At 38.6% G+C, this 25,032-nt stretch overlaps 1 protein-coding gene across 1 annotated transcript in view; it reads right to left on the bottom strand.

The window, feature by feature from the left end:
* Positions 1-6,901: 6,901 nt before the first annotated feature.
* Positions 6,902-25,032, bottom strand: part of LOC120768870 (nuclear receptor subfamily 2 group C member 1) — a 64,927-nt gene continuing 46,796 nt past the window's right edge. The window contains exons 4-5 of the mRNA XM_040095625.1: positions 8,916-10,243; positions 6,902-7,462 (exon numbers count right to left, since the gene is read on the bottom strand). Coding sequence (XP_039951559.1) covers positions 6,977-7,462; positions 8,916-10,243 — 1,814 coding nt within the window. The 3' untranslated portion in view covers positions 6,902-6,976. The remainder of the gene's footprint in view (positions 7,463-8,915; positions 10,244-25,032) is intronic.

Genomic DNA, 25,032 nt, shown 5'->3' with positions numbered 1-25,032 from the left:
TGGACATGAGCATAAATGCACGGGCTAGCTGTAAGGACTCTATATACTTATGCCTATATATACATGTGTGTGTGTCCAGCTTTCATGCCACACCGCCAACTCTTCAATGGCATCCTTCAGGTCATTTCGCGCACCTTTACAACACTTTCATTTATGCTCCCACATCTACACTTTTGCTGCTTGCCACACTAATTTCTTGCTCTTCGCACTCACGCTTTCCTCTTACCGCCGCTTCTGCGGTTCCTGCGTTCGCTTAGGTCAATCGTCTCACTTGGCGCCACTTCGGTGTAAGTAGATTCTTACATGTGTGGCTTCGCGTTTTTCGGCCATCAAGCCAAATGTTATCCAAGCTTCTCCATCAACTTTTTGCCCTTTGCATGCATACCGTCAACACCAACACACACACAAGTTCTTCTTTACCTTCGCCTTCGTCTCTAACAGTAACAATACTTCCACCGACTTCTTGCCCACGCTCAGCGCTGCGGCCTTTCGTTGGCCTCGAATTGCCTTGTACTTGACTAATCCATGCATATTCACCGTTACAGTATTACTCGAACTTTCGTTGGCGACAGCGTGGAGTTGCAGCTTCGATTTTCATGCCGCTCGTAGGTAGTTCGTCTTTAGTACATGGTCGTGTGGTAGTGAAAATGACCGTCTGTCGTCAGATACCTTGTGTGCGTGTGTCCATGGTATTGTCTTTGGTTTTGTAATTTCCTGACCGTAACGGATTTTTATTGCCTTTTGCCCAAGCTGTGTCTGCGGCATTCGACGAACTTTACAACGGAAAGTCACGAAATTTCAGTACATTTTTGTATACCAAGTGTAGAGAGGAGGCGACGGAGCATCTAAAGAAGTTGGCGCGAATAGTACACTAACAAGATGGTCTTAGAAGCGGCGTAAAACTAAGAGACATGACGGTTTTTTTGTTGAGTTACGTTGGTCCTAATATCATTTCGATATGCTGACAAGGTCGGCCATTTTGAATGTTTAATTAATTTTTGACAGCTTTTTTGCTTGGACGTATTTTGGTTTTCGAGCCAAAATTGCTCACTTTTGACAAAAACGGCGTCGTATTGACATTGCTTAGGAGATGTTGGACTCAGTCCGCGACGATCTAGATCAGCTCTAATTGGTGATGAATCGTGGGTATATGATTATGCCGTGGAAACCAAAGCTCAAGCATTCCAATGGAAGCATGCAAAGCATGAGCAAAGACCGACAATAGCGCGCCAAGTTAGGTCGAATGTGAAGGTTTTGCTAACGGTTTTCTTCGATGCAGGGGCGTCTAACGGCACGATTAAAAATATCAATTAAAAATATTACCTGCTCAATTTGCACGAAGCGATCCGCCAGAAACGTCCGTATTGTGGAAGAACAAAACTTTATAAGTGCCGCAGCCACCGTAATTTAAAGACCAGGCTGCTTATGACTTCTTTTGTTCGCAAAATTGAAGAAGAACTGACCCTAAACAGCCAAACGTAATATTGGACACTTCCTCTTTTTTATTGGCGTAGATACCGCTTACGTGATTATACCTGAGCTTACAACAACGCGCCAGTCGTTTTTCCTTTTTACTTTTTGGCGCAAATTGGAGATTTCAAGTGGTCCTTCTCCAACTGGTCTTTCTATCAGAGTGGAGGTCTCAGCGCCAGAAAGTTTTCATCCATTCAGACGACATGACCTACTCAGCGTATCCACTGTCTCTTAATTCGCCGAGCTATGCCAATGTCATCGTATACCTCGTACAGCTCATCGTTCCATCGAATGCGATATTTGCCGTTGTCAGTACGCAAAGGACCATAAATCTTCTGCAGAACGATTCGACTCATCAGATGTTGTCATCGTTCATGCCTCTGCACCATATAGCAGGAGGGAGATGTTGAGTGACTTGTAGAGTTTAGTCTTTGTTTGTCGATAGAGAATTTTACTTCTCAATTTCCTATTCAATCCAAAGTATATTTTGTGGGCAAGAGTTATTCTGCTTTGGATTGCGAGATTGACGTTGTTGTTGCTGTTAATGTTGGTTCCAAGATAGACGAAATTATCTACGACTTCAAAGTTTCGACTGTCAAGTTATGACGTGGAAGCCATGCCGCGACCCTGATTTGATGACAGTAGATATTTCGTCTTGCCCTCGCTTCTTTGTCCAAGCTGCAGAAAGCAGAACTAACGGCGCGGTTAATGAGGCCGATTACTTGTATATCTATATCATCGACGTACGCCAGCAGCTGTACACTCTTATAGAAGATTATACCTTCATCATATCATACTTATTAGAAAAGCCGTTAAATCTCCTCCTACTACAACCTAGGTACCAAAAAATTCACTTCTACATACCGATTTCCTAAGAATTGAAAACATAGTATTTCAATATATGGAAAATGAAGCCTTAAAAGACGAATTAGTTGAAGTTATGAAATGTAATATCGGATATAGGCATGTCTGGGTTTTATAAATAGATCAACGAATATTATGTTGATATTGGTAAACAGTATATGGTATACAATTGTAGAAGTGTACCGCTGTAACTAGTTAACAACAAAATTTGGGGGACTTTTCGGAGTTGCTAAGACATAAATACAAGTAATGTGCGTATAAGTTGGTTGTAAAATAAGTTCTTGATGCTTGAAATTATTTTTAAATTTTTGGAAGAAAATACCTTGCAATTATATTTTCAGATTTCTCTTTTGTTGTACTTGGAATCGCCACGCGCATTGAGGGCTATACCGAAAATTGACTTTTAGAACTGTTTTGAGGATTGGAAAAAACGTTGGCACAAGTGTATTAGAGCCAAGGAGATTACTGTGACGAGAACGACATAGGATTTCGAAGAATAAATTAAGAATTTTCAAATTATAATCAAAGTCTTACTGTCTTTTGCTCATATATGAGATATGATTTATAGAGTCTTCTACGTTTCCTTCTAGTATACTTTGTATATGGTTCAGGGTTAGAAAACATAGTTGAGGGCGAAACTGGTTTAACTATGAGTTAATAGAAATAATTAGTCTGTACTTACCCCTTTTTCTCATGAATCTTTGTTTATTTCCTTTGAAAAATTTATAACTCTGCTGTTATTGGCAGAATTCGACCTCTAAACTGTATTCCATTAAAGCCAAATTAAAAACTAAAATGAAAAAAGGAAAGCAAAATATAATTTAACATATATAAAAACATAATAATAATAAAAAAAAATAATAATAATTTTATACCATGAAAAAATAGGTTAATAGATCAGAAAAATATTATTAAAAGAATTTAAGCCTTGAAAAGAATGAATGAATGAAAAATAAAATAAAAAAGTGTAACTGTGTTATAAAAATATATAAAATATAATAAAAGTGTAAAAATATATAATATATTTTTATAGAAGAGGTTGAGATACAAAAATATAGTTGTAAATGTACATTGTAAGAAATTTAAATATTCATATAAAAGTAGGCCAAATAATTAATAATAGTATAAACAGAAACTTTTATAATATTAACAAAAAAAATTATTTTTGTTAAATTTGATAATAACAAATTTTATATAATAATTATTTTATTTTAAATGATAATAAATAGGTTTCATATCACGTCAAATTCTTTGTAAATAAAATTGTCTTACTTCATTTTGTTTAAGCATATCTTTTATTTTTATTTGAATTAAATTGACTGACGATTAAACAACTTTATTTTTTATATCGATTAAATGTGTATTATATAATTAGTTTCTAATAATTAATAATATTATGTCTAAATTTAGCTTAAAAATAATTGAGTTGCCCTAGCAAGTAGCTTCGGTGAATAATATATTTTTGGGAAATACATTTACTATGAGATAACTTTTTGATTATATATTTTTCTAAGGATACTTTCATTTTCACATTAACTTTTATTTTTATTATTGAATTTACAGCACAAAGTTTTTTTATATTATATATTTATTTATTATTGCTAATATTATATTTAATATAATATTATTATATACTCTACATATGTTTATACTATTTTCAAGCGATTGGGAAGTCGTCCCAAATTTTTTGTTTTATTTTACAATCTTAACCTGTAGTTCTGTTACTCATATCATAATGGATATGTTGTTGATCAAAATCTTTTAACATTACTTTGCTTAGTTCAGACAAGGGATAATGGGACGCCCAACTTATTCCAAATTTCCGTTCAGTCATTCCAATTGCAAAACGTCAAAACCTACCCAATACAGTCAACTGTCAAAGTTCGGTAGGTGAGTGGCTCTCACATTTCCAGTGATAGGAGAGTTGGGGATCTCTTTATCTCTGACTCAGACCAATTGAATAAAGGTTAGACTATGAACACTGATGCTCGGAGCGAATTAAAGATTGAAAGAGGGGAGGAGAAACTAGCCTAAAGGTACATAGAGAAGAAGACCGAGAGGGAGAGAGAAAAAAACATAAATTGGTAGAGTTTTTATCCACTTTCCATAAATTTGAAGTACTGACTCTGAATTTCATATATTCTACTCGTATTAATAGTTTTTCAGAAATAAAGTTGGCATAGTATATATATTAGGGTGGGTTCAAAAATGCATATTTGTTTGCTTTATTTTCAGAAAAGTAGTAAAATTAATTATAATTTGTTTATTGAGACCCTATGTTTCACCTGTTGGAAGGACCAACTGGAGAAGGACCTGGCTTCGCTTGGAATATCCAACTGGCGCCACGTAGCGAAAAGAAGAAACGACTGGCGCGCGGTTGTTAACTCGGCTATAATCGCGTAAGCGGTGTCTACGCCAATTAAGAAAAAGAAGAGACCCTATGTTCCACCTAGGAACTACGGGCAAATATATATACATACATATATACTAATATTTGGTATTTATTTGGTAATGTCCAGCCTTAAGCTCACCCTCACCTTTTTTGAGAGGTCTTCCAGGAGAACGACTACAACATCAAGGTAATTAAAAAGTTTTCAAAAAAAAAAAAAAAAAATATTTTGACCTTCAAGTGGATATAACGCCTTAAATCTCCACGTCTCAAACTAAAAAGTTGATTTAGTAAGAAATTGTTATGATGAAGAAAAATGCTTGCTGCTGGTAGTCTTTGCTTGTCGGCATTTCTTCAACCACAATTATGTGTCCTATAAGCTTCTCAAACTATAATCGTGTAAGCAGTGCCTACGCCAATAAAGAATAAATCTTGTGAAATATTTTGATTGCTTCTAAACGTTCCTAACCTTAAATTCTTATCATAACATATGTATGTAACTACTTTTCGGTATTAACGCAGCTTTAAATTTGTAATTTTAATAGTAATATGTACATATGTACAAGGCTATAATAATATTGGATAATTGAGTATTTTATAATTAATATATTACAAGCATAGTTTGAATGCCACTGGGCGATTTCTTTTTTTGCTTAAGACTACGGTATTTAAGGTTTTTTTTATTTTCATATATTTTTGATTTTGCGTTTATTTTCACCTTTCGCGAATTCGTCATATTTTTGCACATTAAAATAACAACGCTGGTGTTAACATTAAATTTTATATTATATTGAAATATTTTTGAAAATTTTTATTTTCCGTTTTTTTTGCAGCCAAACTGCATTTTCAGGTGTTTGAAAAAATATGCGAATTTTTTTGTGGCCCAAAAATATATAAAAATCCCAAATAAAATACGAAATTAAATGAAATCAACTATTGTATAAATCGACAAGTTAATAAAATCGCACAGCTGTGCGAGGTGCAAGCGCGATTTTTCGCCATTTATCGACGATTTTCGGTAATTTATTTTCTCGTGCTACATTTGCTGACTAACTGTTTTGATATGCGCGCAACAACAGTGTGTGCGGAGTGTCCACACAATTGAATTGAATTTAGAAAGACCGGCGGCAAAGTTATTTTTTCATTATTTCTAAACTTGCAATGCAATGCGAAGCGCGAAACGGCACGGCGACGAAGTGAAAAGCAGGATTTGTTGGAGGGAGGCGGGCCAATAGGTAAGCAAAGGTAAAAGGGAGGCAGCAGGCGGAAGATGGAAAAAATCATAAATTTAAAATATCAAATGTAAAGTCCGTACATTTTTCCAAAGCGAGATTGAGCATAAATAGCCGACGGATATGGGCACGAATGCACACGAAGGGAAAAAGAAGAAGAAAAACGTCAAGCAAGCAACTGAGTGAGGGGGAATGGCAGGATAGTTGAGCTTGGCAGCGTTGGGTGCCGGTACAGGTGAGCTGTGAGACGCTGTGATGATAACAAAATAAGAGCGCAAAAAGAAATACAAAAAATAAATAAAAATATGAAAAGGAAAAAATTGTATATGATAAGCGCAAAGGGAACAGAAAAAAGATCAAAAGTAACAGCTAACGGTAAAAAACGCGGCGCTCGCGGTATAGGTCGCGGGCAAAATGTCGAATGGAAAGCAAATAAAGCAATTGCCAGCGGAATAAATCATTTGCTAGCACTCGAGCGCACACACACACACACATAAACACCTATATACAAAGCTTATATTTTTATTTAACCGTTACTTCCTTATTTACACACACGCGCACACATGCGTACGGTGAGCGCTTGGCAATGCGACGTTGCAACATTAGAAAAATACAGTTACAGCATTCGTAGTTAGTATGGCAATAGCAACAACAACTAGTGTGTCATATCAACATAAAATATCAGCGTGGTTACAGCTGGAAGCGGAAGAAGAAGCAGGGCGCGGAAGCGATGTGAAATTCGACAGCTGGGCGCGGCCACTCGCATGCATACACATGTAAGGACAATGGAAGCTGAATGCAACAATAATAATAAAAAGAGCTCAGTACCAGCAGTAACAACATCAGTGGGAAGAACAGCAGGAGCTCGAGTTACCTGCGATATCGAAGAAGAGCACCAGGAGTCATGACCGGCTTCAATGTCCACTTCGTGTCAAATCTTATTGGTTTTAGTGCTCACATTAGCACTACAGTTATGCTCGAGAAACCAACTTCAACACCTCTCTAATGCCTACCCACTTTATTTGTTGTCCACCTGCGCCGGCTCCATGGAATACATGTCCCTTAAGAGTCGCGCTATCGGCACATTGCCAATGGTCTCCTTGAAGAAGAGCGCCTCGATTGTGGCGGCACGTATGGTACGCAAGGATGGCAGCAGCAGCAGTAGACGTCCAAAACGTGTCGCTTGTCGTGGATAACGCAGGCGCACATGATCGGAGAGTATACATTGTGCTTGATCTTGCAACATTTCGACGGGTTGCACATCGCAGAGTCCAGCTGTTTCCGGCGCAAAGAGTGCGATCGCTTTCATGCAGCCGACCTCACTACCGTCTGGCCCGATCTGACGAAAGCGACAGAGTATCTCTTGTATGGTCTTCATTTCCACTTGTGTGGCTTCGTCTTGGAGTACGCGTTCTTTGATGAGTGGTGATTCGAGTATGGGTGTGAGATCGAGTGGAATCGTCCATTGTGCAAGGTTGAGTAGGAATAACTCTTTCCACGATTCCTGTGGCAGCATGGTTGGGGAAGAGAAATATATTGACATATTTGTAAAATTACGATTTAAAGAAAGACTTAAAGTTAGTAATTTTTTATAAAATATATGAGATTTGATGTGGTTCTTCAAAGCTACCAATCGATCCGACTAAAGTTACTTCACTAAAATCTACTAAAGGAGTAATATTTTCGTCTAAACATTTTCCACCGACAATCCTTCGTTTTAAACTGTACGTCTTGGAATTACCACAAACTGTCTTGTAGTAGAAAATCTTTCAAGTCGAGGTTCCTGTCATAAAAGTAGTGTAAGATTTACTGCTGGGGTGCGTAGCCTCCTTTAGAGAAGAACCATCCAATCTTATAGCAGGCAGACGATACTAGCCTTGAGCTCACTAACCGTGCGTTTAAGAGTGGTTAAGGAATGCCTAACCTAGATTTCAATTTCAAATTAGTATGGATCACAGCAGAATCACAGACAGGTGTAAAGATGTTGAGCTGACAAGAAAAGTTACTCTAGCCCCGCTATCAGAAGAATGGGAACGGGTCGGTGCTCCCCTCTCCCCGTGTGTTCTACTAATGGATAGCTGGGCTTTCTGGAAACTCGGCTAATGCTGGGCTACCATCGGTTCATGCGCTGTCGCAAGATCCTTTTGGTTCAAGATCGATCGTAAGCGATCCAGTGAGTTCTTTGCCCCCAGTTCAGCTTGCCTGCTTATAGTTATAGGGGTTCTAACAGGCTATTGTCCTATCGGCGTCCAGCTGTAAGGTTGAGAATTTTATCCGACACCAGCTTCAAAAGCTGTACGGAAGAAGACGAGGTGCAAGCACATCCGCACTTCCTTCTTGAGTTTCACGCATTTGCGTGGACAAGGGTTAAAAGCTTGGGAGCTCACACTTTCTGTTGTTCCACCGAGTTGGTGGGAATAGAAGTTAAGCGCCTATGCAAATTTTTATTGGATTTATGACGCTTTATAGCGCTTTGCTGATTTATAAGTTTCAAGCACCGAGTGTTATCTTTATGGCATCACAAGGAACTACTTTTAACAGTCCAAATGCGATCCTTTGATCAGTCATTATTATTTAACTTAAATACTTTCCGACTATAGGATATTTTTATTCGTCACAACAAAGTCTTTAGAATTTTCAGAACGAAGTCTAGGGAGAGATTACATAATCGTTCTTCCACCGGAGTGATCACTCTCAAGAGTCTTAACGCCGTTCTTTAATTAAGCCCTCAAGTTCTTATTTCTAACCAACGCTTAAACTAAGAAATCAAAACTGAAATAAGGACGAAAGATTTCTAACATCTAGTACACAAATCTATCTATCTTAAAAGTTCCCATCTAACTTAAGTCAACCTGAGCTGTTACCAAAAATCGGAGTTTCAAATTATTCCTTCATGTAGCTTTCTCCATTATCTATAGGGTTAAAGTACAATAAAACGTACCAGCAAATAGACTCACCTGCAGCAATAATTGTTGATCATTCTTAGTAAGCGTTTGGAAAGGCATCAAGCACTTAACCCAACGCACAGCCATGAAGAGTAGACGTGCAGTAGTTTCCTGCAGCATTTCCCACGATAACAGACGCGAGTCTACGCCAATCAATTGTTGTGGCAGCGCCGGAAATAGTATTGAATTGTGCACTTGATATTGTATGATCTCTTGACACTTATCGGGGCTGAGTAAGAGTTCGAGGAAACCGTTTTGACGCGCTGCATAGAGCGCCGCAGCCTGACTCGCCGCAGCAGCGGCCGACGAGCTTGAGCTATTAGAAATGCCAGCAACGCTGTGATGAGCTGGTGGCGAATGGCTGGAGAGCGGCGTCGAACGTGATGGCGTGCCACTGCTGGCAGTCAAACTGCCGCTGCCACCGCTACCCGGCTTACAATTCTGATTGTTTATGCTGTTATCATTGTTGTTGTCCATGGACTCACTATTATTGTTGTTATTACTATTGCCATTGATATTGATAATCGGCGAGGCCGGGCCACCGGTGACATTAGTGTCCGTCGGCGAGGGCACCGGTGAGGCGCTAGTCGACAACGGCGGTGTTGCTGAGGGTGTTTCGGTCTCCACATTTACACGCGGACTCTCGCTGCCCAACGAGCTGCGACCGCCAATACTCGATATGGACTGTATGGAAGGCGTTGGCGACGGCGACGAATAGTTGTGCGTCGTGACGGTTGACTTTGCATAGAACTCCAAGCTCGTGGTGCTGGCAGCGCCACCGCTAGCCGCACCGGAGGAACCGCCACTATTTGTCAGGTCATAAGTGGGCATGCCGGTGGTAAGTGACAGCGGCAAATGCTTCGTTGCTTGTGGCTGTCCGGCTGCCGCCGCAGCATTCACCGCACCCACAAGCGTGGCGGCTGTTGTGGCTGTCGCAGCGGCCGAGATGTTGGGCAATTTGCTGGTGGCCTCCGCAATGAGATTGTGATGCATATGCGGCAAAAGATGCGGTGGAAATGGCAATGGGGGATGTGGTGGCACGGCAACGGCGCCATTTTGTAAAGCGCTATGCTGCGCCAGCGCATGTCCGGGATGATGGAAGGCGGTCGGATGTGCTGGTGGTTGGAAACCCTGCACAGGGTGGGTGGAAATGTGTGAAGTGTAATTGAAGGAAGCCGACACATTGGTGACCAGTGAGACGGGCAGATGATGGCCGGGATGGTGATGTGGCATGCCGTTGTGATGGTGATGATGATGATGATGATGCGGATGATGGGGGTGATGGTGGTGCAGTTGTGGATGCAGTTTGGGCTTACGCGGACCGCGCTCATGCTGTACGGCTGTAAGCAGTAAGCGTAAAAAGAAGTGAGTTAGAGATTAGTTAAATAAATAGCGAAAGTACGCGGAAGAGGTGTACACAAAATATTAGAAGAGTGAGTTATAATTATATGTGCAATTCAAAATATAATAGTACTGTTATAAAGCTCTAAATATAATTCTTAAAGAATTCGTATAAGAAAGTTACTTATGTTTAGAGTTTCTTGAAGCTTTTTGGCTTCATGGAGAACCATTCAAACTTTTCAGTGTTCTATTTGTGTTACGATTGTCCAGAATGTTTATAGTATCCAGAAGAAAACGTCGAAGACCCTATAAGATATATATATGTATAGGTAGATAATCATCTTTACGTTCTGTGTCGATTTAGACATATTCGTCTGTCTATCCATCCGTCTGTATATACACGAAGTCGCCGTACATCTCATACAGGTCATCGTTCCATCGACTGCGGTACTCGCCGTTGCCAATGCCCAAAGGACCCTAAATCTTCCGCAAAAAACTCCTAAGGCCAACTCATCAGATAATGTCGTTGCCTTCGCACCATATAACAGGACTAGAATGATGAGGGATTTGTTGAGTTTGTTCTTTGTTCGTTGAGAGAGGACTTCACTTTTTTCGATTTTCAAGTATAAAGCCACCTTGAATACGTCCAATCAGTTTGTTGACAAGCTTCAGTCTTTCACACACTACGCTCTATAAGACCATATATATTAGACACGGTAATTGCAGATTGTGGGGTCTTCTTTTTGTGGATTGGGCAAATCACACAACCATATATATTTCAAAAAAGCTTTCTTGTCCTTCAGACGGATAATTGGAACGTCTATGCCTTGGTCATCGATCGGGGAATCAGTTTCGCCATCTTCAGGTGTTTACTTTCACTGCCGTTCAGCAGGTGACTCTTCAAATCTCGGTATCTATCCCTCCCCGTTCGTGGTAAAAATTAATAGAAGAATTGTGGTCGATCGCACAATTGTGAGGGAGGCTGTATGTTTTCTCTCCACCGCGATACGACAGTCCTCATCGTACCAGCTGTTCTTTCGACCTTTACGAAAACCATTGATTTTGATTGTGGCTTTGAAATTTGAAATTCCGTCCCACAGTTCACTTATACCGCGGTGGTGATGAGTACTCTCAGAGAGCAGGAGTGCAATTCAAGCCAAATCGTATTATTGTTAGAAAATTTGAATCTACACATCTGGCAACTTCTTTTACCCATCCCTTAATTCCACTCTCACTAGCGTTCTCCAACCGCTCTAGACATAAATGCGTGGCATAAGTTCAACTGAAATCATCTTCTTCAAATTAACTTTATTTATTTAACTACTTAAAAGCAGATTATCGCAATTATACCCTTGAATTGATTTTGTGCGAGTATTTTTGCGGCATTTGCATCTCTTTGCGCCTCTAGCCGGCGCGCGCCCTCATGCCAGCAGCTTGATTGACTTGATAAGTTTGCCGCTGCTCTGTGCGCTTGTGTGTCTCAGCGCTTGCCGAATCAGCAAAAAGGCAACAAATCCCAAATACTCATACAAAAATAAAAAAAACACTCGCTCTATGGTAGACTCATAAGAGGCATGCAAATCAAAAGTTGGTAAAAAGTTGCGTAAAACTCAAACAAACCCGCTTGTGAGCGCGTGACTGAAGCGCCTGAGCTGATGGGATAATGTGCCACACATTGGTGTGCCGGGAGAGGGCGTCAGATGTTGTTAGTGTTGTTTTTGATTTTCGATTAGCTAAAGCTGCTGGAATTCTTGGTTCGATTCTATGCTAATGTATGCGTATAAATATGTGTGTTTGTAGTAGTGTATGTGTGCCGTTTTTCCTTTGATGTTTGCAGCCTTTAATATGCTTGCTTGCACTCGGTGGAGTTATTTCAAACAGGAAGTTGTATTGAGAACATAAAGATATTGTTCTTTGATATCTATGATTTATTGTTATTAATTGTAAATATTAATTGAAGACTTTTCCTGAGCTTTGGGGGCATTTTTTCACAACTAGCTGCTGTGCAACCGCGAGATCATTCTGAGCTAGTGCAGAACACAGGCGATCTACTAAACTACTTGCTGTCAGTCAGGTACATCTCGCCGCAATCGTAGGTCTTCTTACTGAGCACTGTACAATAGGCACTCATGCGGCAAGACTGAAAATATTGACAAACGCTAACTGTGAACGTTGAATGGAGAAAGGTGGAACAGAAACATTCAGGCGCTTACTCCTCCATTGCCCAGCAAGACTGAGTTTAATCATATCAACAGTCATATTTTCGGCGAACTTGGCGAAATATCCGGAATAGTTATCAGCCTCGTCAACAAATTTGGGGCAGGCTCAAAGTGCTTTGACGACTTTTGGGAGTATTTTTGATTAATACATACGAGTATTTTGGTATCACAAAGGACCAGCAATCTGAGCTCTCCAGGTGGGATCCATATTCCTTTTTTGATCGACCTTCTGACCCAACCTAAGCAGATTTCATTGACAAACCGGTGCTCTTTTAGCACTAACAGAATTTCTATATATGAGAGAAAGCATACCATTTCACCAAACTCTTATCAACTCATCATTAAAATAACCTACGCTTCAAGTTCGGTCTTAGCACTAGGAGGCTGCTATATATATTTCTGGCCTAAGCAACACTAAGTGTTGCCAGGTGCAATCTGACTTTTCCATTGGAAAGTTTGACATTTTTTAGCATAACATCACTCAGAACGTTTTGTCATTTAATCGTGAATTGTTTTATTTACAGGGATTTAAAAAATTCATTCTCGGCCAAAAAATGGAATTAACTCGTGAACATTTTCGTGCGATCATTTTTCACAACTTTCGACGTGGATTATCACGACAAGAGTGCATCGATGAACTAAAATCTTTGCGTGGCTATGAAGCACCATCCTATAGCACTGTGAAAAACTGGTACAACGAATTCAATCGTGGCCGACGCTCGCTCAAAGACTAATTCCATGAAGGCCGTCCAAAAACAGGCGTTGTGCCAGAAAACATCGATGCCGTACGTGAACTGATAATGCAAGACCGTCATGTAACATATCTTCAGATAGGGGCATGCCTATGCATTTCTCCCATCAGCATACATTCGATATTGTATGAACACCTGGCCGTAAAAAAGTTTTGTTCTCGTTGGATCCCGCATAATTTGACAATCGCTCAAAAAAAGGCTCGTGTAGATTGGTGTGAAGAAATGCTGAAAAAATACGATCGCGGTGCTTCAAAAGACGTTTATAAGATCGTCACAGGTGACGAATCATGGATCTATGCGTATGAGCCCGAAACAAAACAGTAATCGACCGTGTGGGTCTTCCAAGACGAGCCAAATCCAACGAAAGTTGTTCTTGGAAGAAGCACTTCGAAGCAAATGGTCGCCTGTTTATTCGGCAAAACTGGTCATGTGGCGACTGTTCCACTTGAGCAACGTAGGATGGTCAATTCTGAGTGGTACACCACCTTTTGTTTGCCTGAAGTCTTCGTAGAAATTCGAAAAACGAACAAGAGAAGACGAATCATTGTGCACCATAACAATGCGAGCTCTCACACATCGGCTCAAACCAGCGTCTTTTTGACCGGCCAAAACGTCGAATTGATGGGTCATCCTCCGTACAGCCCATCTTGGCACCCAATGACTTGTTTTTATTCCCACACATCAAGAAAATAATGAGTGGTCAACGATTTTCGTCGCCAGAAGACGCTGTCGAAGCATTCAAAAACTATGTTTTGGAGGTGTCTCAATCGGAGTGGAAAAAGTGCTTCGAAAATTGGTTTGAGCGCATACAAGAGTGTATAAATCTTGATGGAGAATATTTTGAAAAACAATAAAACCATTTTCGTTGATAAATATTCCTATTTTCATTATTAGGCCAGAAATATATATATCAGCCTTAAATTATAATTATGGCTTATGTGACATTCAAAACCCTAATCCCTCAGTTACAGTAAATAAAACGTTTAATCTCCTTTATCGATTCGCCATAATGATCATTACAAAAGCAACTAGTTTTTTGGTTAACTTTGTATACCGAGAAGTCGTCTTTCATTTATATAGATTTTTAATGGCATCAGTATGTTATTATATAAAAATATATGGCTCTCAGAGATTACTGAATGTTATAAAATACAATAAACGCAATATCCTTCGCCACCTTTTCTTTCCAAAGGAGTAGAAATATTCCTCTTCTTCTGTTTCCCCCGGCAGTTACTGCGCCGAATACTCTCAGAGCTGTAATGTTTTCATCCATTCGGACGACATGATCTAACCAGCGTAGCTGCTGTCTCTTATTTCACTGACCTACAATATTAATGACGTCAAATTTTTCTTACAGCTCATCGTTCCATCGATTGCGCTATTCGCAGAACCTTTCTTTCGAAAAGTCATAACGTCGACTCATCAGATGTTTTCATCGTCCATGCCTCTGCACCATATAGCAGGACAAGAATGATAAGTGACTTGTAGAAAATTGGTCTTTGTTCATCGAGAGAGGACTCTACTTCTCAATTGCCTACTCAGTACGAAGTAGCACCAAGTAGTTTGCGGTTATTCTGCGTTGAATTTCGAGGCTGACATTGGGGTCAAGTCGCAAGTGCGACGACTGTTTGTTTTTATTGACAGGAGATGTTTTTTCATTCCCTCGTTCACTACCAGACCCATTTGCTTCGCTTCTTTGCTCAACCTGGAGAAAGTAGAACTAATGGCGCGATGGTTAAGGCCAATGATATCAATATCATCAGCGTATACTAGGTGTTGTACACTCTTATAGAAGATTGTACCTCTTCTATTCAGATCTGAAGGTCGAGTTATTTTCTCAAGCAGCAGATTGAAGAAGTCGCACGATAGGGAGTTGCCTTGTCTAGAACCTCATTTGGTATCGAACGGCTTGAAGAGGTCCTTCCCGATCCTGATGGAGCTTTTGGTGTTACTCAACGTCAGCTGACACAGCCGTATTAGCTTTGCGGGAATGTCAAGTTCAGACTTTGTGGCATAGAGACAGTTCCTTTTCGTGCTCACGATACAACATTCGCGGATATTAAAATTAAATTAAATAAATCGCAAATTCTCAAAAATGGAAACTAAAAAAGAGAAATTATTTGTGGCAACTTTTTCTTCCAACTCTCATCTGCCTCCCCCTCAATCTTCCTAACAATTAGGACACTGGCACACAAACGTTTCCCAACAAGGCAACAAAAGCTATGCCAATAACTTTTCGAAAAGCCTCAAAGCCTTTTGGAAGATCAAATTTTTCAATTACGCTTAAGTGGCGAACTCATAAAATTTTCATGCGGTTCTCATCAGCGCTGATGATACGCCTATGCAACATATGCCGCGTTGGTTGGAAAGAGAGCGAGACAGGAGAAGGCGCGCAGCGCGGCGCTGATTGTTGCGAAAGACTTTAGGCAATTTGATGACAAACCGAAGAAAACTGATGAAGGCGAAAAGAAAAAAAACGAAAATGAAATAATATGCCGTAAATTATAAAAAAACGAAAATTAAAAGGAAAAGAAAAAGAGTAAAAAATTACGAAAAGAAAATTAAAGACAAGGCGCTTGCTTGAAAAGAGTTTCCCCAATGGCTGAGTTTATCTTAATTCTTTTACGTTAATTTTTGTGTGGCAATGCAACTTTTAAACCCTTTCGAGCGGCGTGCTGTGGCATTTGCCACTTGGAAGTGTTTCCAACTTAATTTTGAAGTCTTTACGTTGCCTTTTTCTTCGGTTTTCGATGTGGTTTATGACGGTGGGAGGGAAGGAAACTTAAGTTACTTCTTTGGCAGCTGGGCGGCAAGAAAATTTGCTTGATTGCGCAGTTTGTTGTTGCTTTATAGTATGTGTATACTTTTTTTTGTTTCAGTCAGCAAAGCGACGGCATCTTTTGACGTTGGTGCACATTACGTAAAGTTGGCTGTGTGCTGAAGGCCGCAAAGAGCTTCGAGACTTTGTTGGTGTTGGCGAATAATTCTTGATTTTATAATTTCTTCACGAAACAAAATATATTCCTACTCACTTATGTATTTGTATATGTGGGTAAGCAGAAGTTGGGCAATGCAAAAGTCGTGTTGCGGCAAATTTCAAACTTGAAGCGTTTCTTTTTCTGGTTGAGGGAGAAGTGAGAGGTAAGTATGTACTGTACATAAGATTTCTTTAAAAAAATTAATGAAAGAGAATTTAAATATATACTTTCTGTATATATGTGTACTAAATATATATGTACAAGTACATAATCTCACTTCTTTTTCAATTATAGTCGAAATCCCGAAAACTCAAAATCGATTTTAATCAATTTTAAAATTTCGGGATTTCAAAATTTAGAAACTAAAATAAGAGTACATCGAAATTCGAATGCAGAGCAAAATTTTCTTTTACGAAACGTCGAAAAGTTTTCGGGATTCAAAATTTCTTAACGGAATACTGAATTATTTTTCGGGATTTTGTTTTAACCAGTATATTTTTCAAACAGATAACAAATGGGTTGGTGCAATTTTGTGATAATATGATTTCTTAACTGGATCCCGAAACTTTTTGTCGGGATTTTTTTGTACGAATATGATTTCAAGTACAATTTTCTGGTAAAATGATTTCGGCAATTAAAATTACTCGACGGGATACCGACATTTTTACGAATATGATTTGCAGTCGGATAACAAATTTTCTAGTACAACTTTCTGATAAAATGATTACGGGAATTTAAATTACTTACCGTGATCCCGAACTTTTTTTCGGGATTTCTAACGAATATGTTTTTCCAACAGTTATAAACGGGTTGGTGCAATTTTGTGATCTCGAAATTTTTTTCGGGATTTTTTTGTAAGAATATGATTTTTAATCAGATAACAAATGTTCAAGCACAAATTTCTGATAAAATGATTTCGGGAATTAAAATTACTGGATGGGATCCCGAACTTTATCTCGGGATTTTTAAAGAATATGTTTTCCAAACAGATAACAAATGGATTAGTGGAATTTTGTGATAAGATGATGTCTTGACGGAATCCCGGGATTTTTTTGTACGAACAAAGATTAAGAATTTTTTTTATAAAGTTTTCATATGATTTTAAGCCATGTACTATATTAAAAATATTTTATGAATATTTGTTAGGTAAGGAATGAATGAACTGACTGCATCCCGAATGGTAAGTGCCGATAATTTTCGGGATCCCGAACACAGTTAAAAGTTGATTGTATGATTTTTGTTGACAAACGAATGAACTGACTGCATCCCGAATGATAAGTCCCGATAATTTTCGGGATACCGAACACAATTAAAAGTTGATTGTCTGGTTATTGACAAATATTACTGTCACAAAGATGCAACTGTGCCGACTGAGGATAATTTAACCAAGATATGTATCCATATCCAGTTCTCTAATACTTTGTTAAAAGAAGCATCCCTGATTTATTTTTTTGGTTTTCATAAAAGTTAAAAGTCATGTAATTTCTAAGGTGAAGGCGGGATATCAAATCAAACATATTTTTGATACAAATTTAGAAATTCTGAGGAAATTTATATTTCCAGAGTTTCTTGGAACTGAAACTTCAAGACCTTGGGCTCAAAAGTCACATTAATTGCTCAAGCTCATTACTTTAACAACATTAATACTATAGATATCTTTATCTCCCATGGAATTAGATGAATTAACAAAAGACCAACGCGAGTTAACTGACAAATATCTTCTAGCACATTTCTTAGCATCTATCAATAGAATTTCTATTGTAAAACCTACCAGTTATATACCGGTTATATTACACCAGGTGAGCAAAAAATATCAGTTAGGAGCCTAAAAGGCGACAATGCTTGATAGCAGCTGCAAAAAAGTCCTGCTTTCGATTTTCAAAACATGTCATAACAAGAAATCTTGCACAAGTAGCCACAAAAGCCGTCGTGAAGCCACAAAACATGTCAGCAACAAAGTAAACAACAACACCACAACGAACTCGCCACTTACTAATTTCAATACAGAGAAGAGAACTCTCTAACACACGCCAAGACAAATTTTTGTTGGCAGCAAAGTAAGGAGCATGTCATGGCGACAAGATACAGCTTGTACTAGCTGTGCGCTGTCCTGTAGCGCGTCCAAAGGCTTAAGCGCCTACAAGTATGCACTGTGTAATAGCATTTTGGCAATTATTTACATTTTCTATAGTAGGCTTTGAGGCGCAGTTGGGTAGAAAATTACATGTATACACACACACATACACTCAAGGTGAGCTTTGACGGTACAAGCGAAGAGTTGTGTAAACAAGCAAAACTTAACGTTAAGCAAAGGACATTATGGCATTTTAACATTTGAGACAAAAACAAAGCAAGCAAATAAGCCGCCAACTTAACCATACAAACAACAATAACTACATGTTCAACACAACCGAACGTCTTGTAGTCTCGCGTCTAGCAAGCACAATATGATTCTTGTTAATAATATCTTCTTCTTCTTCTTTTCTTCTTGCCAACAAATCATCGTCTTTTCGTTGTTGCTTTCTCTCTCGCTCGTAGTTTCTGCAAATTCACGCTTCACTGCTTTTCTAGGCAAAGTCCGTCAGCTACTTAGACAGAGTCAGTCATTTGGCATATTTGCTTCGGCAATTTGCCTTCTTTTTAGTTCATTTAGTTAACTGATTTGTTGTTGGCGTCTTGTTTACTTAATAGCTTTTAAGCAGAGCATATTTACATATGAGTTTGAGCTTTTATTTTTGTTATTGGCACTTTTGTTTGACAAATGTGCGTATATCATATATAATAAGTGAATGTGTATGTAGATCAATTCTTAGAAAATCAATTCCAAATAGTTTGAGTTTTCGATATTGTCTGCGTAGAAACTATTTTAAGGAAGATTCAGTGAAAATTTTCTTTTTTGTTTCCTTCACTGCTTCGTTTTGTTTCCCTCTTGTTGTTTTTCTTTCTTTCTCAGTGTTTTAAGCTCACTCTCTCTCAATCTCTTTCTTCCTGTATGCATCTGGTTGTTGTATTTAGTAGAAGAAAGCATCCCAGAAATAACTGAGAAGAATGTTACAGAGTTGACAATCCTGTGAGCGATAAAATCTGTGTCCGTTCCGGTTACGCAGACCCGACTGTCGTGAGGGTCAGCTCTTTCTCTCTCTTTACAGTAAGTGGTTTGCGTCTCAACTAAAAGTCACAATGACAGTTCTACGTCTTAAAGTTATGGTTCCAGATAGGGATATCCTTATTTGTTCCATCTAATGAATCTCATGGGTTTTCTTTGTTAATAGAAACGCCAGCCTCTCTAGTACCATAATCCATGTTCAGAAGGTAGCTTCAAACTAAATGATTATTCAGACTTTCAGTCCGAAATTTTTTGCATATCAAAAGATGTCAAGTGGAATTCTGCTCTAATCAGCCAGCCAATTAATCTTCTAGTGGACAGCCAAGCAGAAACGAAGGTTAACTGTAACGCCTCTACTAAGTCTTACTGCGTTAGGTTATTAGAGGAGGCAATAACTAGACTCTCAGTCGGAAACTCGGTAAAAAGTATCCGCTTACCCAAGAATAGAAGGAAATAAAATGGCGGACGAGTTAGCTTGCCCGGGGGCAGCCAGGAACACAATTTCTTTAAACTTCTCTATACTATTCAGCTCCCTCAAGTGTTGCTTGAATTCAAAGCATTAATCCTAGAGGAACAGCTCAGGTGCAGGAGCACCAGCAAGATGGGACATACCACACAAGTATTTTGAGGAAGTGTTGAACAACACCAAAAATTTTTAATTTTTGACAAGTGGAAACTTAGTAACATTCTATGTACATAAGTAGGGGTCATCACAGGGCACATACAAAACAAAGGTAAAGTAGTTGCGGCAGTATGTAGAGCATCGCCAGAGAATGATGCGACTCTGGAACATTACTTAGCGAATGCTCAGCCTTCAGTCGGTTGAGACGAGATAACTTCCACGACTCCCATGTTGTAACTACAGAAACATTGCTATGCTGGGATGGAAATAAGGTATTTTATAAGATCCTTTGAGTTTCTGGATAAGGCTTAATTTGGTTAACGGGAGTTAGCCAACAAATGGCGCTCTTGCGCCTCCCTCTTCAACCACTTAACCAACCGAGTACATATTTTGATAAAGTTGATAGCGGATATGAAGACAAGAGCAGAATTACTTTCAGGATTCATAATGTGAACAGTGATAAGGGTAAGGATTAGGATAAGGATAAAGATAAGGATAAGGATGGGGATAAAGATAAGGATATAAATAAGGATAAAGATAAGGGTAAAGATAAGGATAAAGATAAGGATAAGGATAAGGATAACGATACGAATAAGGACAAAGATAAAGATAAGGATAACGATAACGATAACGATACGGATAAGGATAACGATACAGATAAAGATAAGGATAAGGGTAAGGAGAAGAATAAAGAAAAGGAGAAGGAAAATGATAAGGATAAGGAGAAGAAGAAGGAGATGGAAAAGGAGAATGAGAAGAATAAAGAAAAGGAGAAGGAAAAGGATAAGGATAAGGAGAAGAAGAAGGAGATGGAAAAGGAGAAGGAGATGGAAAAGGAGAAGGAGAAGGAGAAGGAGAAGGAGAAGGAGAAGGAGAAGGAGAAGAAGAAGGAGAAGGAGAAGGAGAAGGAGAAGGAGAAGGAGAAGGAGAAGGAGAAGGAGAAGGAGAAGGAGAAGGAGAAGGAGAAGGAGAAGGAGAAGGAGAAGGAGAAGGAAAAGAATAAGAATAAGAATAACGATAAGAATAAGGATAAAGATAAGCATAAAGATAAAGATATAGATAAAGATAAAGATAAAGTAAAGATAAAGATAAAAATAAAGATAAAGATAAAGAAAAAGATAAAGATAAAGATAAGGATAAGGATAAGGATAAGGATAAGGATAAGGATTTGCATAAGAGCAAGGATAAGCATACACGTATTAAGAATGGTGGGAAATAAACTTGCGTAATAGATAGACTTGGAGACCTAGAGTGAAAGATTAACAACTAACAACGGTACTGAAAGTGATATACCATTGAAAAAATAATTCAGATATAAAAAATGATGAGAGACTTGTCACGAAGGATATTTTTATGTAGACCTTGCAAGGTATTTGCTCTATTTAAGCATCCCATCTCCTTCATTATTTATATTCACTATCTTTGCACAAATTATTCTCTTTACTTCACAGCTTCGCAGGTAATGCTGTCTTCTTCCAAGTCCAGCACTTTCCATATCAGCTTAAGAAGACAAATTGTCGTGTTGCTGATTATTTTCCTTTTCGTTGAATTTCGTTTTCATCAGCGCTACATGTGTTGTTGCTGTATCCCCTCCACAACTAGCTGCAGAGCCAACCATTAACAATCGCATCAGCGTCGACAAACGCAGCTCATCAATTCACGAATGCGCACATGATAAATGTAGCAAGACCATCAAGAGTGAAGTGCTGTCTTAGCTGCGTTGGCTACTTCCACTGTTGGCTGGCTAAATCTCAAGATTGCTTTCTATAGTATATTGCCATGCTTTCCGCTCCGCACAAACAACAGCAGCTTGCGAATAAATAAACGATTAATGTCACAAAGGTGAGAATAATGTCAAGTGTTTGCCATTCATGTGTATTATTTACTTCTTTATACTCACACACACATGTGCACATATTTGTATGGATAAATGTCACATATCCTCCCGAAGTGCTGCGCAGCCAAGTAACCCTTTATTTAACTCGCATGTGTTTTATATCGCACTTTGTCATGTGAGTCATGTGAGTCCTTCACTTGTGCATATATGCGATTAGTATTGGATTAAAACGTCATCCCTCATATTTTGCCAACTCATGTTTGTGTTAGTGTGTATGTGGGTGAGTTGCCGTGTAGTTACACGCATACACATTTAATTAGCGCCAGCAAATAAAAGTCACCAGGGCGACCGTGTACATTGTCAACACCCACAACAGTGTGCACTGTTTGAATTCACAAGCGTGATATTTTCGAAAACATATTACAGTTATGCAATAGTGAAATTCCTATGAATTTGTAAACACTTGATTGCAGGAGATTTTAACAAGTGAGCTAGGAGGAATTTCTAAAGTGTTTTTGAAGCATGTAGTGAAATAGTAAATAAAATGTTATATAAAACATTAAAAATAGAAATAAAATCGAAATTAAAAAACAAAAAATATTTATTTCAAAACGTATCTTTCATTTCGGCTGTTGAAAGTTTCATTCATTATAATTCGCAAACTGGAATTCTCAGCAGGCTAAGCAAATGATTTCATTTAATTTGTATGGCAGCTTAACGCTATAGTTATTCGATCTCAACAATATTTTCAGAGATCACAACCGTGCCTTAAACAAAAATCTGTGCGAAATTTCGTAGGATATCTCGGCATATCAAAAAGTTTTTCATACAAGACTTTGATTCCCATCGTTCTGTTTGTAAGGCAGCTATATGCTATAGTGAATCGATCTGAACAATATTTTCAGAATACGACTTTCTCTTCTAAACTATAATATCTACCAAATTTCGTGAAAATATCTTGTCAACTAAAAAAGTTTTCTTTATATGGAGCTGTTCTTGATCAATAAGTTTGTATGACAGCCATATGCAATAGTGATTCGATCTGAACAATATTTTCGGTGATCGTAACTTTGCCTTAAGCAATAATCTGCGCGAAATGTCGTGACGATATCTCGTCAAATGAAAAAGTTTTTCATACAAGCGGTTGATTCCCAACGATCAGTTTGTATGGCGGCTTTATGCTATAGCTATCCGATCTGCACAATTTCTTCGGAGATTGAACCATTTTCTTTGGCTACAATCCATGCTAAATTTTGTGAAGATAGCTCGTCAAATAGAACATATGTACATATGTAGATGAACTTGGTTTTGATAATTTGTTTTAAAGCCGCTATGTCCGCGCGTTGAAACAGTTGCCCTATATTAACCCCATGGTTATCTATTCAAGCAGGGAGCCCACGCGAGTGTTGACATAAGTCCTTAAGGAACCTTATGTTTCGAGAAAATATGGCTTCCAGGGTTTTATCGAGACGAAGATGAGAACAGCATTAGCCTGCCAGCCATTCCGGTGAGATGTCACTCTTACCTACTGAGGTGATTCAAAGCTGTTCTCTCCAGCCCTTTGTCATGACTTATCCGTTCACGGTTTCCAGTACATCATAATCAGAATCTCACTGACCCCGCTGCTGATGGGCCCTTGCCCTGTGTATTCGTCGACATCTGTGCACGTTAGGTGCCGGTCACTGCGTGATCCCAGGGCGTTTTGTAGCCTCCCTCTCATGGGTAAGTTCTGCCTCGCTGCAAGCTCGGTTGGGGTTGTGGACGCTTATTTAAAGGCGGCATAAGCTCGTGAGACATTTTGAGACAAGTTCTTCTCTCTTGCAGCTCTTGGTCAGGAGCTGCGTTGTATTATTCGCAGCCTGAGTTCAGCCTTACTTCTAACTCAGCCTTACCACGAGGAGATTCTTGCGGAGAAAAGAACTTTTTCAAAATTTCAAATCTGCATCTAAAAAACTGAGGAATATTTCCCGTATATACAGATGGACGGATGAACAAAGGCGACGGTCACGTTGATAATTTAGATATATATTTTGTGGGGTCTCTGCCGCTTCCTTCTAGGTTTTAAAAACTTCATGGCAAACTTAATATACACAGTTTAGAGTATGAAAATAGACGTATATAGTTTTTACCACACGAATAAAACTTTCTGCTAACAATTTTAGATTTCGAATGGAACGATTGTATTCTACATAAATGATGCCAAATCTCATGAGGAGTCCACCAAGGGAACCAATTTTTCGAAAGATAATGCTTGAATGCTTTAAGGATAGCAGATACCTTTAACGTTACGAATTGCCATATCAGAATCATTTTAGGCTGTTAATTTAGACTTAAAGGATGTGATCTTCGGACTCTTACCTGAATACTACACTTTTGTTTTGCAAAAAATGAAGTCAATAATGCATTCGCCTTAATCTACCCGATTCACTTGTTCCCACAACAGCCGGCTCTACGTAATTGGAACGGACAGGAATTTTTATCCGATCAAGGACTGTCAACTCGGCTCATAACTTACTGTAGATAAGCCGTTATAGGAAGCTTGAGTCGATATAAGGAATGCCAACGGGAGGAACTAAAGGATATTCTACCAAGCTTAGTCTTTAACATAGGAAGGGTAAATGAAACAGTCAATGGAGTGTTTGTTTTGTTTCCATAGAGCTTACATTGCAGTCTGTCTTAGGTCTATATCAAAAATATGGATCATGGACCCTTCACAGCTATATTGCTGTTTATCTTAGGTCGATGAACAAAATCATTGAACTGGTTTCGACTTTGCAACACACCCAAATTTTTCCTACAAGGTCAGTTTCCGTATCAGATATGTATGTATATATGTGAGCACATATGTACATATATGAGCTAATTTCTTGTCGTGCGTTACGCAAATTGAAAAAGTTATGTTTTGCATGAACTATACAATATATGTACATATGTATGTATGTATTTAATAAACTGACACACATATGGATAGGCGTAAAGCCAACAAATGTGCATATTCTCACGCTTTTAACCTTTTTGTCTTTTAAGTTAGTCAATAAAATCGGCTTAATTTATGTTCTTAAGAAGGCAAGTTTACTAAAAGCAATTTGCCGAAAACTCATTTATGAGTTGACGATTTGACGAATAAACAAAGGTAGTTGCGACAACATTGAAATTATGTGTTGATAGTATATGTGAAGTACTATAAGCATATAACTACATATAGAGTATGTGTAGTGTAGAAGTAGGAGGAAGATATATGGTTAATAGAACATACTCTTCGATTTAAATTAAG

This window comes from Bactrocera tryoni, chromosome 2 (genome assembly GCF_016617805.1).
Source record: "Bactrocera tryoni isolate S06 chromosome 2, CSIRO_BtryS06_freeze2, whole genome shotgun sequence".
Lineage (NCBI taxonomy): Eukaryota > Metazoa > Arthropoda > Insecta > Diptera > Tephritidae > Bactrocera > Bactrocera tryoni.
This window is presented reverse-complemented; position numbering and strand designations above follow the sequence as displayed.